This window comes from Apis mellifera, linkage group LG11 (genome assembly GCF_003254395.2).
Source record: "Apis mellifera strain DH4 linkage group LG11, Amel_HAv3.1, whole genome shotgun sequence".
NCBI lineage: Eukaryota > Metazoa > Arthropoda > Insecta > Hymenoptera > Apidae > Apis > Apis mellifera.
The window spans coordinates 4,374,004-4,396,935 of NC_037648.1; the positions used below are offsets into that span (position 1 = coordinate 4,374,004).

At 18.4% G+C, this 22,932-nt stretch overlaps 1 protein-coding gene across 3 annotated transcripts; it reads left to right on the plus strand.

Annotated features, from left to right (window-relative positions):
• The first annotated feature begins 89 nt into the window (after positions 1-89).
• LOC727290 (methyl farnesoate epoxidase) lies at positions 90-22,699 on the plus strand. Of its 3 annotated transcripts, XM_026443770.1 has the most exons (11): positions 92-188; positions 800-916; positions 8,609-8,694; positions 13,474-13,725; positions 20,827-21,268; positions 21,400-21,580; positions 21,643-21,751; positions 21,819-21,999; positions 22,075-22,192; positions 22,266-22,404; positions 22,480-22,699. In XM_026443770.1, exons 3-11 carry the CDS (start codon positions 8,610-8,612, stop codon positions 22,659-22,661), a joined length of 1,689 nt encoding a protein of 562 aa, XP_026299555.1. In that variant the 5' UTR covers positions 92-188; positions 800-916; position 8,609; the 3' UTR covers positions 22,662-22,699. The 3 variants fall into 3 exon arrangements, with proteins under 3 accessions (XP_026299554.1, XP_026299555.1, XP_026299556.1); XM_026443769.1 differs by lacking the exon at positions 800-916 and having other exon boundaries at positions 90-188; XM_026443771.1 differs by lacking the exons at positions 92-188; positions 800-916 and adding an exon at positions 1,104-1,194.
• The last annotated feature ends 233 nt before the right edge of the window (positions 22,700-22,932 follow it).

Here is a 22,932-nt window from a genome sequence, read left to right on the forward strand (position 1 = left end):
TAAAATATTTAAATAAAATATTTAAGTTTTATAGCATTATAAAAAAATGTTCTTAAGACTGTTATTCAACTTTTTCCTGAAAATAAAAAATGAATAAAAGCGTAGAGGGGAGATTTAAAAGCCGTTTCCAAGCTGGTCCACGGTCAGTTTTGCTTACACAACGGAAGAGTGAATTTGTCAAATACAAGGTAAGTGATCAATTTAAATATTTTAATGAAAAGACTAATTTAAAACTACCACTAACTTTTTTATTAAAAAAAATTTTATATAAAATTAAAAATTATAAAATTATTTTATACATCTTATGTTATATATATATATCAAAAGAATTATTCGAATTTAAACATTTTATTTAGTTTTAAAATAAATTTTTTTCTATATTTTACATTTTATTCATTACATCTTTTTAACAATATGTATTAATTTTTTTTAATATAAAATCAAAAATACATAATTGTTTTTGAGAACTAACATTGCTGAAAAATTTTGTAAATAAATTTTTATTCAAATAAATTGTATAATATGATTATTATAATTGTATAATATATAATAGTTATTCAAACAAAATTTTTATTTTATTTTTCTTCTTTACTATCTTATTTTATTTTAAATAATATTATTTAAAATATAATATTATAAAATATAAATTAATTTATCTTCTCTTATTTGATACTTAGATTTTTTTATTTGATTTATAAAAATAATAAAGATATTATTTTATAATGAAATAGTTTTTCTATTTCCAAAAGTTATTAGTTTTTCTATGGAAAATTTTTATTTCCATTTTTTTTTTATCTAGATTTAAATATTGTTCACTGCCGAAAAGAAGTTCACGGGACAGCACAAGAGGAATCCTTCACTTATCCCCATTTTTGACGCTCTTGAAGACCACACGTTTACCCTCCTGATATCATATGTTGCATAAGATTTGATTTTTCATTTGAACATGCAAAATGAATAGAGGGTTTTATATCAATAAGATAATTTTAATAAGATATTATTTTCAATTATGAAGTCATGTGAGAAATTATATCTTATCGCTTCAATAAATCCTATTATTTTTCTGTTACACAATCGAATTAATATATGTGTAACAAATATATATTTATAAAATATTAATAGAAACAATGTATAAAAATAAGCATTTCCCACTCTAACCGCATTCCTTTCGTGGAACTTTTCTCGTAGTGAACAGTACTTTCTTTTTCGTACTTTTTAATTTGCATTATTTGATAATTTGAACAATGTCAAAAAAATACCAAAAATTTTAAAAAAATATATTATTCACTTCAACAGACAAAAAATGATTTTAAAATTTTCAATGTTAAAAATAAAATGAACTTTTGTTTTTTTTTATAAATATTTCACTCATTTGATAATATTTAGTAATAATATTAAATTATATTTCATAATTTGGCATTTTTGTTATCTTGATTTGTTATTTATCTTTTTTATTATATTATTTCTTTCATTTATTACATCCTTTTGATTTTTCAAATATATATGAATTGTTTTATACGTAATCATAAAACATAAGTAATTTCAATTCATTTCATCAAAAAAAATTGATTGATAAAAATTTATTAAAAACTTTTTTTTGTTTCTCAATCTTTCAAAATAATTTATCTTATGATTCATATTATGATATATTCATATCATAATATACCATATCATGATATCATATTATGATACATAATATAATTATGTATCATAAAAATCTTAGTTCTATGAATTTCAAATATTATCATTAGATTGATTGTAACTAAATTTATTAATGATTAGATGCAATTAGCAGATTAATTATTGATAAAGTTATTCTAAAGTTATTCTAAAATTTTTTATTTTCATTATATATTTTTACTAGTTAGAAATTTATTAATTATTCATTCATTATTATTTATTGTTTAAATAATAAAAAATAATAATAAAAAAATATATTTATTGATAAAGATAAAGATTTAATTTAAAAAGATTTGCAAGGATAATTCGTTTAATCAAAAGATAAAAAATAAAAAAATAAAAAAACAATAGTTATAATATTCATTCTTTCATAAATATTAAATCCATAACTCGCATCAAAGTTTGAAAAATATAAAAAGATGTCATGTTTAAAAAAAAGGAAACAAATCTTTAAAATATACATAAATCGATTACGCAAGAAGTTATGAAAGAATGAAAGTGAGAGCATGTATCAGTCCTTCCGTATGTGACTTTCTCTCATAAGTCGTCTCACTTTCTTTTTCAAGAATTTCAACAGAAACTCGTGCATTTTGGTTTAAAATGTTCAAAATCGGATAATATCGAAATCATGAATTTTTTCAATTACAGAAATTGCCATTAATTTTTTAGAGTTATTCTATAAAATACACTCTTAAAAATTTTTCTATATTTAATCTCGATTAATAATAAATGAAGTTCTCAAAATAAATGAAAATTTTTAAAGAAATTTTCTGTGTGTAAGATATTAATATATTCATAGAATATATTTTGAGAAGCATTTTAAGAGATTAAAATAAATATATATTGATTGAGATTTATTTATTACAGTGTAGATAAGTATTCAAATCTCAATTTTGAAATCATTAAAATGAAAATTCGAATTAATTCGAACGTAATTCGAAATTTAGGACTTTTAAAATTTTTGATAAGTTTTATAAGATTTAAAAACTTTAATAGTTTTGGAAGATTTGATTGAATTTTTAATAGCATTTCTCTATATTTGAATGAAATCAAATATAAAAAAGAATAACAAGAAAAAAAGATATAGATTTGAATATTGAAGTGATAAAAAAATAAATCGAAGATACAAATTAACAAATATATATGCATATCTCATTCTTTTTTATAATTTTACATTGAATTTTACTTTATTTACTTGCTCTTTTTTTAATATTCAATTCTATTATATAATAATTACGAGAAATGCCACCAAAAATTCCTAATATATATATGCAAGATATTAATATATGAGATTTTTGAAAAGTTATTAAAATAAATATAAAAAGTGATATATGTCAGTAATATATTTATTAAGTTATAAGCAATTTAAGTTAGATAAGGCGAGAAAAGAACAATGGACATTGATGATGTAACAGAGACAGACCAATTGTTCTATTTCTATCTTGTTTCGTTTAAAATTTAATTGCTTATATTTTAATAAATAAATTTCAATCCATATATTTCGTATATTAATACATTTTCTTTAAGATATCTTGCTTAAATTTATTCGTTCACACATAGCTAATCCTATTCTCATAGTTACGCGATTTATGATTAGCTGATATTTTTAATAATTCATTAATAAGTCAACGAAAATTTTTGTAAAGAAAAATATTATTTACAATTATCTCAAGAATCTCTTTACATATATTTCAACATTTTTGTATATTATCACAACACTCTGTATATATATATATATGTTTATAGGACATTTTTGAAGATATGGATACTAAATATCAAAATAATAAAAAAAATTCATATATATATATATATATGATTTAATTATGATAACTTAATTAATAAGTTATAATGAGTTATAATAAGCTTTAAGAATTTTAAATAATAAATTTATATTAGATACAGTGAAACAGTGAAAGAAAAGAACACTCAGTTAGTACTAGTAACATAACAGTCTTTCAATAAAAATAAATACACTAATATTTTTTTATATATAGATGACTATTTTTGATTTTTAGTAATATAAAATATATGCATTATATAACTGTTTACAAAAACTTATCTAAAAAAGTTTCAATAAATTCTAGAATATTAACATTATATAGTATTTTATTTAAATCTATAGTTGAAAGCAAAATAAAATCTATAGTTGAAAAAGTTGCATAACATTCAATTTGCTTACTTATTAATATAATAGAATAGAATACATAGAACCAAATTAAAACACATTTCCATAAGATTTTAGATTAGAAAAATTGAATGTGTTTTTTTTACACACATTTACTTATCCTCATATACAAGAAAGTCATAATAAAATCATTTGAATCAATTTGAATTTATAGATTATTATTGGAAAAATCTTTGTCTCTATTTTGTTTGAATTCAATATTTTTTATTCCGATATGAGTGAATAGAAAATAATAATAATAATAATAATAATAATAAATTCAAATTCAATATCTATATTTTATATTTATTATATCATATTAATATCAAATTTTATATCATATAATAAAAAGAATTATATAAGCATTTATAATATTTGCATTTTTTTTTACATTAGTATTAATTAGTGATATTTTTATTAATTATTCATAATTAATTTTTTTAAATAAAATTATTTTGATAATAAAATATACACGATAATTAATTATTACTTATTATAAATTATAATTTAATTTTATATACAGATTATTTATTTATATAATATTATTTTAAATATGTATTCAAATTGTATTATTTTAAGATTTTGAACTTAACTCTTCAATATAAGACAATGTATTATTGAAATAGTGTTGCTAACGTAATATTTTTTTTAAACGATATAAGATTGTTGCATAGTTATATTATATGACATTTATGTATATTGTATATTGTATATTACATTGAAATTCATATATGAAATTACACAGAAATAGTGTAATAAAAGAATAATAATGTATTTATTTTATTCATTAAAAAACTCTATTATGCAAATAATATTATAATATGGTACTACCGCGTACCCAATTGAGTGTTCTCTGTCACCTCACTCTATCTAATATAAATTTAAAATATTTATAATTTATTAATTAAACCTTATCGAATATATGTATATATGAACTTTTTTTATCATTTTGTCTAGAATCTTTCTAAAGATATCACATTTTATAATATTCATATTCGAGATAATACTCATTTTTAGGCATATTAAATATGCTAAATACAAATTTAATTATATGTTCAATTTTTTAAGAGTTATTAAAGAGTAAGTTTTCTCTATAAAATGATCTCAATCCAATACTAAGAAAAATTTTTTAAATTTTATAGAATGATTTGAATAATTTAAATTTATAAAAATTTAAAAAAAACTTTTTTTTAATTTTTCATACTATAACAAAAAGCAATTTTTGAAAAAATAAATTTCAAGATTATAAAAATAAAATTCGTAGAATTTTCATTAAAATTTTTTAAAAAAATTATTATCATTCTGTTATCGCTGTTTTCAAATACAAGAAAATTATTATTTTATAAATTCAGAAATAAAAAACTAAAAACTTTAATAAATTTATCTTATACGATTATTTTTCCCAAAGTTATAGCATTTTAAAAATCAATGATTAAAATTTATGATAAAAATTTATGATCCTTTAATTTTGTTAAAGATAAATGATATCTAACTTTACAATAATGCGAAATAAATTAAAATTAAGTCAAAATTTCACATTAAAGTTTTAGTACTATAGTCAATGTTTAAGTTCATGCTTGTTATTTTAATAAAATATTAATAAAAAGATGCAGTTAAAAGAAGCAAAAAATAAAATATCTATAAAAATACCTTAATATTATAATAAAATAATATTCTATTAATCAAAATAATATTATAATATTATATAACAAAATTTATTAAATAATATTATAATAAAGAGTAATATTACTTTATTGTATATTAAAATATTACATATTTAATAATACAATTAACAAATTTTTTATAATTACCATTTATCAAAAATTAATTTAATTTATTATCTATCTATTATCTATTAATTTATTATCTATAAACGAAATTTTTTTATAATTTTTTCATAATAATTAAAAAATTATTAAGAAAATTAATAGTCTTTAATGATTTTTGAATGATGAACAAACATATAACATATTTTAATATGCTAATATGTTATTTTTAAAATTAATATTAATTTTTTTTAAATATTTAAAAAGTTTTTAAATATTAATATTAAATATGCCATTTTTTTGAAATCAAATTTCATTGTTACAGAATTTCATTTCATGTTTTTTTTTTAAGCTTATCAATTTCATTTTTGCATATTCCTTTTTGATATTTTCTCATCAGTTTGTTTTACAACTGCTCAATTAAAAGATTCGAAATTCTGTGATAATCAAGAAATAAGCAATATGTTATTTTTCTTGATAAATTTTTTAATGACTTTCGAAATATAATTTTGAATATCTATATTATTATAATATATAATATAATATAATAATTATTAAAATTTTAATATTTTTGAGCATTTTTTTCTGAAATGTGCATTAAATATTCTATCATGTAATTTAGCTTCAAAAAAAGGTAATTTCATTTGAATGATCTTTATTAACAATTTCAATTTTTTTGTTTTATCTATTTAGCATTGATAAATGATTTCTTTTTTCCTAAAATAATATAATCTCGATTCTGATATAACATTTCTTTTTCTATCCAAATATCAATTTTCAAATTTTTCGAGTATTTTGAATCTTTTTGTAAATTTTCTGTTTTTTTTTTAATATTCTAAATTTTATAATTTATTTTAAAATTTTTTTTATTTTTTTTCTGAACTAATAATCTTTTTACATGCTACAAATAAACAACCATTAACAATAATTAGAAAATATCTTATTATTCTAAAGAAATAGAAGAAAGATAAATTATAAAATAATAATAAAAAATATATATATTTAATTGTGAATTTTTATTTATAAGATAAAATATCTCGTGATAAAAATTTATTTACGTCAATTTAGTTTCCAATTAACCGATTGAAGTTTAGAAGATAGTTTCACAAATTTATTATTATTTGAATGTAGTATTTTCACAATACTTTTGCAATTTTTTCGTTTTGATGTTCATTAATATATTGAGATAAAACTCATATATATTATAATTAATGTCAGAATATGTGAATAAGAATTTAAATTGCATTAAAATTATTAGAATTATTTACAAAATAATATTTTCAATTCGCAAAAGAGAAGTATCGAAAAAATCGATATATATATATATACTTTATCTTATTATAAAAAAATATTTCCAAGTGAAATTATATTCAAAATAAAGAAATATTGAAATTTTGAATTCATGCCAAAAAGATTTTCTGCTGTAAAAGAAATTGTTGCATGTATAATTAATTATATTTTAAATGTACTTACTTTCATTTAAAAATAAAATTTTCGAATTTCTTTATAAGATAATTTACAACGATTTTTGAAATTGATTATACCGGATAAGTATATTTTTATGCATCTATTTTCATTTATATATAAACTGATTTGAAAAAAATTATATAAAAAATACAATACCTATACGAAAAAAATAAAATATAAACTCGATATAATCAATAGATCAAAATTATTTTCGAATTTTATAAAATAAAAAAAAAATCATTACATAAAATTCTACTTAATTTCAATGGGATTATTTTTATTTCATAAGATTACTTAAAAATATATATAAAAATATACATATAAATATATATAAATATAAAAATATATATAAAGTAAATAAGAATTATTATTTAATACAAAATATCGTTTTATATTGATTGTATTAAAAAAATACTTTAAATGGATTATATAGCATTTTAAGAAATACAGCAGATAAATGCAATTTAAATTTTTTAATATCTTAATTTTTTTATGATATCAAAATGATCTAGTGTTTTTTAAAGTCAATATATTATCAATATATATAATATATATTTTTTTAGTAAATACTTTTTAATGGATAAATGATTATTTAGCGATTTATAATATGATGATTTTGAGTTGACATTGATCTTCAAAATTAGACAAAATTTCAAATCATATATTGAGTAAAACATTTATTATAATTCCAGTCTTGTGTTTATAAACATTTATATTTATATTATATTAAACATTTATATTTAATTTAATTTATATTAATATATAATAATATATAAAATATAATTTATATTAATTTAATTTATATTAAATTAATTTAAAATTACAATATTATTTTAATATATTATTCTAAAATTAGCGAACAATATACAGCGAAAAAAAAATTAATGTTACAATAAAAATTAATGTAATAATAATTAAATATTTTAATTATTATATATTTATATTATTAATTTTATACATTAAATATAATTAAATATTAAAATATAATTAACAAATTAAGACATGAATTCAAATAAAGTAGTTTTTTATTAACAAGATGGAATCAAATTAATAATGATAATCACAAAGATTTGATACTGTTGATATCAAATCTTAAAATCATTCAATATATTTTTAAGATATTAGAAAAATTGTAAACATTTATAAACCATTAATTTTTGCAATATAATTTAATTGAACTACATTTCTTAATTTAATTTAATTTTTATTCCATAATTTTTGTTTTGTTTTTTTGATCTTCAATGTTATTCTTAATTATATAATATTATATTATAATTCGATATAATTATGCAAATATATTTTAAAAAATTCATATTTTTCTAATTTTAATTTTGATGTCAAACAATAAAAAATGTAAATAATATGATATTCATTATATTCATTATTCATTCATTATTTATTAATAAATATTTAAGTTTTAAATATTAATATTAATATTAAGTTTTAATTATTTTAATATTTGAATAAAACTTATATATAAAGAAATAATTTTTAAGAAATTATAAAAGTAATAGATTGTTTTTATTCGCAGAATGTTTTCCATGGTGATATTGTGTATAGTACTACTATTATTGCTGCTATATCTTGGCTTGCAGAAACCGAAAGGATATCCTCCAGGTATTTTATTTTAATAACATAATATATTATTTATATTTCTTAATATATATAATTATGTGATATTACATGACTAATTCCCCAACTTTTTAAATAACGACATATTTCAATTTATTCACTGTAATTTTATTTTAGAAATATATAATATTAACATCCAAGAGCAAATACATTTGCTGCAAAATAAATTAGATCAAAATTTTAGTTTATTTTCTTAAAAAATCAATCATTTTAATATTAAAATTCAATGATATTTTTAATAAAATTAAACATTTATAATTTTCTTATTAAAAAAGAAAAAAATAAAATAAATTAGAAATATTATTCTTTCTTAAATGATATTTTTGAAATGAACACCTTTGTGTAAAATTTGTTTTTGATTTGATTGATTTGATATTTTGTTTTATTTCCTTGTTATCTCAAAAATTGTAATAAAACTATTTTTTTAAATTTTTAATATTTTTATTAAAATTTTTGAGATAATAAATTTTTTAGTTTAATTTTTTAGTTTATTTTTTAAAAAATTTTAATATAATAAAAAATAATGAAAGATAATATGAATATATTCATCAAATAAAATTAAAAAGTAAAATTTATCAATTATATCTTAGTTTATTTTTATTTCTAGTTTACAAAAGCCCACAAATTTCAAAAATTAATAAACCAAAATATTTATTTTATTCTCTTTTTAAATTTATCTTCTAATGTAGAATTTTTTCTTAAATAACTAGAAATCTTTTTTGAATTTTTTAAGTGAAAAATAATATCAATTTTTTATTATTTGAAAAGTTTTATCGAAAGATAATTGTACAGAAAAAAAATTATCCAATTTTAATAATCTTAAAATATGTCATTATTTTGAATAATTTTTTTATACATATTATTGTTATCATTTAATCTTAGTTTTGAAATATTCAAAAAATTTTTTAGCACGATGTTGTCGCTTATCGATGATTATTGTTTTTATATAATTTAACTAAACTTTTTTATGATGTTAATAAAATATTAAATATTTCATACTAAATAAACAATTATAATACTAAATAATGATAATCTAGATTAAAATTGTAGAAAAGAATATATATAGGAATATACATATATGATTACTATTTAATATATTTTTATTATATTTTTTAAATATATTTTAAATTTTATTGATCATTTACTAGTAAGAATAGATTCTAAATTAAATTTGAAATGTTATTAAAAATATAATTTTAATTAACTTTTTTTTATATTGATATAAAAAAAATATAACACAACGACCTATTCATGGCATTATATTTTATAATAATAAAAATGGTTCATAATAAAGTTTTAATATTTTAATTAAATATTCAAATACAAATGAAAATTCACATACAATCATTAATTATAAATATACAAATTCTGAAAATTCTATAAAAGTTCTAAATTTAAAAAAATTGTTCGAAATTAACAGATTTTATTTAACAGAATTTAAAATTCTATTTTGTCTCTATCAAATTTTATTTAATAATCAAAAATTGTTTTTTTAGCTCAAGATTCAAAACTGTTCTTTATTAGTTGTTATTAGCTGATTCAACTAATTCTTATTATTTTTATCTTCAAAAATTAAAAAAGTTCTTTTAATTATAAAAAAGTTGTATGATTAGTCCTAGGTTCAAAAAAATTCTTAGCGGTCCGGAATTTAACAAAATTCTGATTGTTCTTGTAAATTGTAAGAACATGTCCTTTTCTCTCTACGTTTATTTCGGATCATAAATCTTTGATAAGACAAAATAATTATATTCAATTATATCTATTATTAGATCAATTATATCTTTTTTTTAAATCAAAAACAAAAGAATGAATTTGATCGAAAAAAATGAATATAATCTATAAAAAGATGAATTTTAAATGCAAAACATATATTTTCTAAGTTGTATTTTTATAATTGCTTTCTTAAAATTAAATGATGAAGATTAAATAACTAATATATATTTAATTATATCAAATTATACTTTTTAATTATACTTTTAAATTTTTTAATTGAATAAATTTAATTTTTATTTTATTTTTAAATTGTAAATATAAAGAAATGCAATTTTTGTTTTAATCGTATTTTGAAAAATAAGATTGTTGGACAGAGACAATATTCTCTCTATTATTAAAATTAATTCAATTTTTTCCACTAAATTTCCATATAATAAGAATATATGATTACATTATATTATCTTCACCAAACAAAGTAAGTACGTAAGATTTCCACAGTTAAATACCATATCATAATATATTTAAATTTTTTATATAATTATATTTTTAAATTTTTATTAAATTTTTTAATTTGTTATTAAAAATAATATTTGGAATTTATTGAAAATTATGCATTTTTGTAAAATTTTTTACTGAATGTTTATCTGATTAATTTGATTTGTATAAATTAATATTTATTTAATTCAATATTATAAGATTTTCCAATCTGCAGAATAACTTTTTTACGATATTAAAAATTCGTTGTATTTTTATAATATATTTTTAATATTAATTTATAAACTTCACTTTTCAAACTTTAATTTTAAAAAAATTAAAAAAAAATATTTTTTTATACATTGATTAAAAGTATTGAACTTTATATTCACAAATTTAAATATTTAATTTAAATACTCAAAATAAAAAAATTATTATTAAAATGCTCAGTATCTTTCTATATAGTTTTCGATTCAGATAATATAAAATTGATTTATATCCTTAAAATTCTTAATTGTTTCAATGATCGTTTAAATTTTTCATTATTGAATATGAATAATTTTTCATTAAACAAATATGAATAATGAATATTAATGAATATGATCATTAATTTTAATGATTAATATGAATATATGAATAAATAAATATATACAAATAATATAACATATATTTAATAATTTAATATATATTAATAAATAATGAATAAATATTTAATGAAATATAATAATAAACGTAATAAAATATGATATAAAAAATATTATTTTAAACAATTTTTTACGATTCTATATTAATGCATACACATTTACGATCCTATATTGATAGAATTCAATATATGATATCAAAAATATTTTACAAATAATTTGAAAAACCAGTTATATATCAATATATTCCAACTAAAATTGGATATTATTCTAATTAAAATTGATGAGAAAAAAATTAATCGATAAGTTAATAAAAAATTTAAATATTTTTCTAAAAGTTACCAATACCCAATTAAATTTGAAACAAATTTAAGACAAAAGATTAACAAAATAATATAAAATAATCCAAAATAATATAAAATTATATTATATAATATATATTCATTTTGAAATTTTTTGATGTTTTTAAAATTTTCTGGTACTACACATTGACAAATATGGCGTTTAAAGACATTTTATTAACTCATTGAATACTGTTTATATATACATATACATACATTTTCGAAACAGTACATATGACAATATATGTCATTTCTTAAATTATTCTAAAATAAATAAAATAAAATTTTGTACATAAAAATTATAATTTATTATAATTAGAAACATAAATTAACAATCATCACTTGATATTTTTTTTTAGAATTCTTTATTTATTCTAGAATCAAATCAAATCCAAAAATATTCTATAAATAAATTAATACTCTATATTTAATATATATTATTCTATAAATCTTAAATTTTTTTTTTAATTTTGTAACTTTCAATAAATGTTTCTTATAGATTGTAATATAATAAATGTAAATTTTTGCAAATTGTTTTTTCTCAAAAATCTATTTTTTTTAAAAAACCAATTTTAAAAAAATTATATTTAACTTTGGAAATATTTTGTGCTTTTAATAATAGTTCAATTTTTTCTTCACATGAAATAATCCTAAGAATTATTCTGAATAAAAGTAACATGAATAATTAATAAAGATTAGATAGATTTATTTTAAAGATTAGATTTATATAAAGATTATAAATATCTAAATTTAAATTTAAATAATGATTAAAATTAAAAGTATATTAACAATTATCTTTCAATTTATTTCAAAAATTAAAACTTTAAAAAAAAATTTAATCATATGATAGAGCAGACTTTTTTTTAGAAAATCATCTAAAAATTTTTTTTTTCTTTATTTTTTTTTTTCTATATAATAATATTGAAATAAAATAAATTAGTAAATGTATAATTACATGATACTCAATGAGGATCGCTTAGCTATAATTTCGATATTTAGAATGATCATCATTTTTAACTTGGATAAAGCGAAATTATTATGACTTGATAATGTTAAATAAAGAAATAAGAATTTTTGTTATTGTATGATAATTGTTCTAATTTTAGCCATTATCTTGTCAACTTATATTGAAAATAAAAATGATTTTATAATTTTTGGTATTTTTTAACTTTGATCATTATTTAAATATATTTAAATATTTATAATCTAATAATAATAATTATAATTTAAGTTATTAATTTAATTAATAACTAACTTATGTCATTTTTATTGAAAATAAGAAAAAAAAAATAAATCCAAAAAAATCACTTCGTGTCAAGAACTGAACTATTATTATTATTAAAACACAAAACAAAGATGAAAAATTTAATTATAATTTTTTTAAAATTAATTTTTTCCAAAAATATTGATTCTGAGAAAAAGCAAAGATTTGCTTTTTTTTATTAAATGTTAAATTAATTATAACTAATTAGATGTTAAGTTTAAGTATCTAATTAGTAATAATAATTAAATAATTAATTAAGATAAAATTTATATTAAAAATTTTTTTAAAAACTATATAATAAATAAAAAATAATTATTTCTAAAAATTTTAGGTCCAAAATGGTGGCCAATTTTGGGCTGCGCCTTAGAATTCTCTCGTTTACGCAAAAAAAATCATTATTTGTTCAAAACTTTTTCTGTTTTGAGCAAGAAATATGGACCAATAATCGGAATGAAAATTGGAATAAATCATGTTGTGGTATTAAATGAATATGAGAGTATAAAATCAATGCTCTCTAATGAAGATTGCGATGGAAGACCATTTGGTATATTATATGACAAAAGAACAGGCGGCATTAATAGAGGTAATATTCAATTTTAATTTCTAAATTTTCTTTTTAAAAAATTTGTTTAAGAAATTAGAAATGACTAATTTTGATAATTATTTAAAAAATTGTCTAAAATTTCTCCACTAATTTTAATGATTTTCTAGAGGATAAGAATTTGAATAATTTTTTCTTATATATATAATTATTGGCCATTCTCACTCTTTGAAATATTTGTAAAAAAATTACTATTATATAAAATTTCATCTATATAATAATATGTATAATATCTATATATAATATGTATAAACATATGCTTATCTACTATTTCTATATATGCATCCAAAATATATAATCCAAATCAGATCAAAAAATTTTTTCATAGATCATAGTAAACTTAAAATATCTAAATCCAAATATTTTGCGAATTCGCAATTTATAAAAATAAAACACAATCTTTGAATGATTAAAATTATAATCATCGAAATTCCAAGGAATATCATTATTACATTTATTTGAGAGTTTATTATAATTTTGATCATTTTAAATCGATAATTTCCAAGTCCAAATTTGATTGACTTAAATATAATTTAGATAAAATATTTTAAATCCATCATAATCTATAAAGAAATATATATAACTTTCTAAATAATCTATATATCTTATACTATAAATAGATATACTATATATCTTATACTATAATCTATATATCTTATATATCTATATATCTTATTTTGAATAAATAATCGTTGTAATTTATTTGTAAAAACATAATAAATAAATAAGCACTGATTATATACTTTTATTCATGAACTATGTATGTATATATATATATATATATATATATATATATATATATAGGAAATATTAAATAATATCTTAAAGATGCATAAGAAAAAGTTGTTCAAAATCTTATCATCTATAACATACTCAAAAATTATCAAAATCAGTGAGGAAGTCCAATTTTTAAATAATTATCTTAATTTTTTTTGCATTGAATTATATAAGTTATTTACTCATTAAATCATTCACTTTTTCACTCTATTCACAGTCGCTACTTACAACTCATCAATTTATTATTCTTTATTTTTTCATTCTTAACTTTTTCATTCTTAACTTATATTGATAAAGTTAGAAAAATTATCTCCTCTTCGATTTTAATAATTTTTAAATATTCTTTTGCTTGCAATTGATATAAAATTTAATGGAGAGAAGACAGAGAAGAAGAAGTGAATTCCAAATCTAAAATTTTAGCATCAGATATTAATTTCCAAAATATTAATAAAAAACTTTTTAAAAATACATTAAATTCTATCAGTTGTCTTTAATTAATCATAATCGTCAACTAGAAGTAGTCGATAACATAATAACAATAATGGTTTTGACATATACATGGTTTCTTATATAAAATATCCGTGATGTAATAATTGTCTTAACGCAACATATCATTTGTTATGATAGGAAAAAGATTAATTCAAAATTAATATTTTTCTCTAATATAAATAGAGAATATTGAATTTAATTGAATATACGTTAATTATTAATAATAAATTGTTAATAATATTATATCTATGTGAAAATATATAATAGAAAAAGTAACTTTGTGCTAATTATTTCTTTTTGATCAAGAATTAGGATAAAGTATGATATATATTCTGATCAAATCTCAAAATCAATGTCTTTTGCATTTCGCAAATCTTTTAAATCTATTATTTTCATTATAATAAAAAATTTTCTTCAAAATCCATAAGAAAAATTTTTGACTGATCTATTCAATTATATATGTTTAGAAATAATATTAAAGAATACACACACACACGCGCGCACGCGCGCGCGCACATACATGCACGCACGCACGCACATACATGCACGCACGCACGCACATACACACACAAAAGAAATAAGAAATAATTAATATATTAAGAAATAATATATCGCCCTGGATGATCCATTCATATTATTCAATTCATAATTCAATATTATATCAAATTTTTTATTGATATCTCGAAAATACTTAATAAATATTAAAGACTCAAAACTAAAATTTTATATTTAAACTTTTTCCCCTCTTCAAAATTTTAGTTTCTTTGGGCATGAAATATATATCATATAATAGCCTAATTAATTAACATAGAAGATATTAAAAATCAATATTATTGTTCAATTGTTATTTTTAATCATTTAATCATATATATAATCTAATATATAACTTATTAAATATAATAACTATATTTTGCTCACATAATTATTAAAAATCAAAAATTAAAAAATTTATCTAATAGCCCTAATCTTTTCTATATTCATAATGCATAAGAAGCAAATATGGAATTTTGAAATTCAATATTTTTCGATCAATATTTTTCAAGTAAAATTAAAATGAAAAAGATAACGATATAAATAATAGGCATTAATCATTTCAATATTTCACCTAGAGCGGCAATAGAAAAAGATATAGTTCTGAAGATATTATTTAAAAGTTTAAATATTTAATAATTTAGTTATTATTTTTACTAATTTATTATTATATATATATTAACAAATATATATTAATATATATATTAATAAATGTATATTTATTAATAAAGAATAATAAATATTTATATATTAAGTTGATATTGAATTAAAGTATTTTTTGCACAATCGAAGTTAAAATAATCGATTTTATGCTATATATTCTAGAATATATTGTGATTAAATACTTCATATTGATTGATTATTACTTATATAATTATTATTACCTATATTATATATCTATATAAATAGAATTCAATGTAACGAAAATTTTTTATTTATGTTAAAAATTAATAAATAATCGAAATTAAAATTTCAGATTTAGAATACATTCTCTCTCTAAACTTTTCCAAATTTCATATCAATCATAACATTTATATCATAAATATCATACACTTCAAAGTATCTGAAACATATATAAATCATTTTGAACAATATAATTTTTTTTATAACATTAGTTTTCGAAATATTTGTAAACAAAAATTGCTACTATTGCATAGAATTTCATTTATGCATATATGTATACGTTTATTTAATAGTTAAGTTAATAGTATAAAAATACAATTGCTATTTATTAACTTATATAGAAATATATAAGTACATCAACTTAGCATTCAACATATATAATGTTATTATATTAATATCATTATATCATCATATTTAATATTGTGCGGAATTTAGAAATTTGTTCTTGTAATGTACAGAAAATAAGTAATATAAAAAAGATTTTTTACTCGATTTTCCTATTGCTATTTTTAATACTTTTGACAATATTAATCATTCGTTTATATCTTTCTATCTTAGTTTTGATATCTCATTCTTTTTTCTTCACGCATCAGATTAGTAGATAATCTTTTTTATTAATAAAAAATATAATATCATTTCGAGCTAAAATGGAATTGGTCGTTTCAATTAGATTTGATCAATTAGATTTTTTCAGAAAATCAAATTTTAGAATATCTATCAAGACGATATCCTTTACATCTATAGAATATATGAAATAAAATATATGAATATATGAAATAAATCAACTCTTCGAGTGACTGAAATTATATTGACCAATATTACAATAATAAATAGTAATAAATAGTATAATAATAATAGTAATAAGTATGAATAATAATAAGTATAAAGCATGCTGTCATCATAGCTTCGCTTAATGGATTGTTTTATATTTCGTATTTCATCGATCCTTTGAATCTCTATGAATTTGTTAAATTTTCTATAGATAGATATTATTGTGATGATACAAATCAATTTATATATATATATATATATATATATATATATATTTATTTATTTATTTATATAATTTGATGTATTAAATAATAAATTAAATAATAAATTTGATTATAAGATAAAGATTAAAGAAGTTAAAAAATAAAAATTTTCAAAATACAAACAGTATGAAAAAAAAGTAAAGGAAAAAAAGGAAGGAAGAGAAAGGAAGATAAAATGAGAAAGGAGCGCTAAGTGAAGGAAAATGAAAATAAAAAAAAATTACCACATTAAAAAAAATTTGATGTAAAAGGAGAAATTAGTAATATTATAATATATTTATTATATAATAAATTTATGATAAATTTATCATTGGAATTTATTAAGAAAGTTTTAATTTTGAAGACAATACAATATATTATAAAAGAATATATATATTATAATATATATATTATAAAAGAATAGATCTTTCATTTGGATGTTGAATATCTTTTAAATGGTAATATTTTAGATTATTAATTAATGAAGTAATAAATGTTTTAAGAGAAATTTAGATTCTTCATGAAATAATATTACATTTTTTGTGTCTCAAAATATAATGATCTTGAACATTTTATTCTGAATATTTAATTGATTTGGAATTTCTTTTAACATAAAAATGAACATTTCTCCATAATTGAAATTAAGGAAATTATAAATTAAAGCATAATCAAAATTTATAGAAATTAATTTTATTTTGCAATTATAGAAATTAATTTTAAATTTCATTTAGCTGACTTTAAAAACATGAAGAAGAAAATTAAATACTTTGAGAATATCTTCAGCAGTAACTCTCTACTATATCCTGATCCTTAACAAGAATATCATTAAATAACAAACCTTATCGGATTAATTGATTTAATAATTAGACATAATTTGTTATCTTTGAGCCACAAGATTAAGTCTTAAGAATTAATGATAAGCTTTCAATTTGAAAAAAATTTGAATTGAATTGACATAATCATTAACAAGATAATGATAGAATAATTATATTATTTGCAAATAAAGCTAAATGATCATCTATTTAATATAAATATCATTTGTGTGTGTGTGTGTGTGTGTGTGCGTGCGTGCGTGCGTGCGTGCGTGCGTGCGTGCGTGCGTGCGTGCGTGCGTGCGTGCGTGCGTGCGTGCGTGCGTGCGTGCGTGCGTGTGTGTGTGTGTGTGTGTGTGTGTGTGTGTGATTTATTACAGATATATTATATTATATATTATATATAGATATTATATTATTATAATTATAATGTAATATCATTATAATATTATATCATTTATGAATAAAATAAGATAGAACTCTAGAGAACTTGCTTGAGAAATGTAAATAGTAGAAATAGACTTGTGACTGTCAATTAATAAAGAATTGAATAGAAAGTTAATGAAGATAAATGAGATTAAATTCCATTTATTCATTTTAAAAAACAGAATTTTTTGTCACGATGTCAAAGATTTTAGATAAGTTGAAAAGAATCATTATTATGAATCTCATTATACAATTATCTGATAAATGATCAGATTTTCAATTTTTATTAGTTGATATATAGATATAGTAATATAGTATAAATATAGTATTGATATATAGTAAAATCAAATTGCTAGTCAATGAGCAAATTGTTATTCACAAGACATTTTAAAATGGCAATATAAATAAATTTTCATACAGTTTACCAATAATTGCAGATTAATGGATTTATAATATATATATAAAGTTGATTTTCTTTGATTTAATATGTATAGTTGATTTAGTATATATAGTTATATAAAGTTGATTCAGCTTAGGTAGGTATAATATTATAATCACTTTCCAGCAAAATAAAAGATAAGTTAATTTAATTGAGATCCTAAAAATACTTTAATTAGTAGAAGATTTTTCATGTTTTAATATTATTCAATATTTTATGATCATTTTATGATCTCCAAATAATGTTAGCAATAAGTTGTAAAAAAAAACATTATTAAGAAGATTATTATTTTTGAAAACTCAAACATCGAAATCCATTAATAAAAAATCAATTTTATCAAAGAATAAAATAATAATTATTTGGAATAGAAGAATCATTGCTGATTTTAGTAATTTTTTAATTTTATGTTGCAAAAATCAATATTTTGAATATTTTTTCCTTTGTATTTTCTTATCGCTTGGTCTTATTTTTTAAAATATTTACAAAAAAAATTGCTACTATTGAATTTTTTAGACACATATATGTGACTGCATATGCGTAAGTATGAGATTGTCACTTATTTTTTAATATAAACATTTTTTTAATATAAACATATAATGATAGTAAGTTAAGGCATATAACAAATGATTTAATCAAAAATCTACTTATTCATGGATTATGGATTCAAAATATCTCAAATAATGCCAAGTTTAGATATTTGTTTAGATTTGCAAAATAAAAATAAAATATAAAATAACTCTTGAACAACCGAAATGATCGGAGTTACAATGAATATTAATATCATTTTTGTTATTTTATTATTATAATTTCAATTTTATTGTTAATTTTAAGCCCATCATAGATCATAAAGACGTATCAATCTATTACAATGTATTTATAGAAATAATAAATAAATGGAAACCATTGATTTATGCATATAAATGTATATATAAGAAAAATTCTACAAAATAGCAACAATTTTTTTTATAAATATTTTGAAATCCAAAACTAAGCGACAATAATGTGCAAAAGAAAAAATTCAAAATTTTATCCTCTATAATATATTAAAAAATTATCAATATCAATGAATCCCTTTATTCCGAATAATTATTGATAAAATGAATTATATATTGTTATATAAAGTTATAAAATAATGTTTCTAGTTTTTTAAATATATCAGTTGCAACAATAATTTCGCTTAACAATTAATGAAAATATAATTTTGATTGTAATTCTTAGTATAAATTTTTCAATTTTTCATATTAAAAAATCAAAAAATTAGGTCCATTCTTGAGAAGGAATTCAAATTTTTTTAATATAATACTTTATATATTTTAATAACAGAGTTAATGTTCCTAATAGAATGTTGCAATATTCATATAATGTATAAATAAATAGTAATTTCATGCTTATGTATACATTTATATATATATATATATATATATATATATATATATATGTGTAAATAATCACAGATATATATATTTATAGATAAAATTTAATGTAATAATAGCATTATTTTTTTACAAATATTTCGAAAACTAAAATCAATTGCCGAGGTTTATATAGGAAAAAGCTTAAAATTTTACATTTCCTAACGTTATATTGAAATTTCAAGAAATTATCGAAATTAGAAAAGAGGTAATTTTTCTTAAATTTCATCCAAATATTTAATTTTCTTTAATTAATTATATTTATATTTCTTCGATTTAAGGATTACTTCTGGTTGATGGAAATTTATGGAATGAACAAAGAAGATTCGTATTGAAGCATCTCCGTGATTTCGGCTTTGGTCGACAAAGTATGATGTCAATAATAATAGAAGAGAGTCAATTACTCGTTGAATATATAAAAAAATTAATTAATGATGAGCATAATATCCAAATTAACAAATCTAAAATATATTGTAATATTAATGAATTTAATGATGGACAAATATATAAATTAGTTAAAAAGTACAAAAAGGATGAGACAAAGTTAATAAACAATTACATAATCAATGAAAAAGAATTAAAAGCTTCAGATTTATATATGAATGCTAATGAATATACAGGAAATAATGTGACTCAATCTCAACTTGGGACAATAATTTCAATGCATAACATTTTTGGAATTACAGTGCTTAATTCATTGTGGAAAATGCTAGCTGGTAAAAGGTTGTTCGTTTTTTATTATTTTTATATATTTTATATTTTATATATTACTATTTATTTCAATCTAAATTCATTAAAAAATCAAATAATTTTTTAATAGAATAACAAATTGATACTCGATATATCAAATTCAGGTATAATATTGATGATAAGGAATTAATTTATTTTCAACGGATTTTGTCAATAACTCTTAATGAAATTGACATGTTAGGCGCACCATTTAGTCATTTTCCCTTATTGAGATTTATTGCACCAGAAATATCTGGGTACAAATCATTTGTAAAAATTCATGAAGAACTTTGGAAATTTTTCAAAGTAAGCTATTACTATCTATATTAAATCAATCGAATAAAAAAAATTAAATAATGTAATTATAGGATGAAGTAAATAATCATAAAAATACTTTTAATTCGGACTCACCTGGAAATTTAATAGATATATATCTAACTATTTTGAATTCTGAAAATTATGGCAAAACATTTTCAGGTATCTAAACATTATAGTATTTTAAAATTTAAATTATATCAGTTGTACCTATACTGAGATGTTTCAGAGCCTCAATTGGTAGCCATTTGTGTGGATTTATTCATGGCAGGTTCAGAAACTACATCTAAAGTTCTTGGCTTTTGTTTTTTGTATTTAGTTCTGTTTCCACATGTCCAGAAGAAAGCACACGAAGAAATAGACAGAGTAATTGGACGCAATAAACTTCCAACTGCGGAAGACAAAGCAAAGTAAGTCAAAAAATTTGTAGACAAATTAATATTGTTAATTAATATCCTCTGCATATAATATTTATTTTATTTTAGAATGACATATATGAATGCTATTGTCTTAGAATCTTTAAGGATGTTTGCAGGCCGATCCCTGAATCTACCACATAGAGTACAAAGAGATACTAAAATATCAGATTACAAAATACCAAAAGTAAGTATCTAATAATGAAATATTGGATATAAAATAATTAAACTAAGTAATGATATAATTAACATTATTCTAGAATACAATAATTATAACAAATTTCAATGGAATATTAATGGATGAATCATGGGGTGATCCCGAAAACTTTCGACCAGAAAGATTCATAGATGGAAGTGGTAATATTGTTACACCATCTAGATTTCTTCCATTTAGTGCAGGTATATATTAATATAGAATAGAATCAATTTTATATAATTGATTAATGTTTTAATATTGATGTTTTACTATCATAGGAAAACATCGTTGTATGGGGGAAAATTTAGCAAAAACCAACATATTTATTATAGCTACTACATTGTTGCAAGCATTCACATTTTCCGAAATACCAGGAGAAAAACCAACGATAGAACATTTTATTGATGGAACTACTATTAGTCCTAAGCCATACAGAGTAAATGTTTCATTAAGAATATAATTATCTCCACAAATAAAATAATTTTTATGAAAAGATAATTAATTTTTAATTGATTTAATCTATATGTAGTAATTATTATTAAAAAATTATTACAATTTTTTAATAAATTTAATATACAATACTTACAATTCTATTTAAAATTATATCTTAATGTTCAAAAAAATATATTTTATTTTTTATGAAAATACATATACATGTATATATATATTTGTGTGTGTGTGTGTGTGTGTGTGTGCGCGCGCGCGCGCGCGCGTGTGCGTGTGCGTGCGTG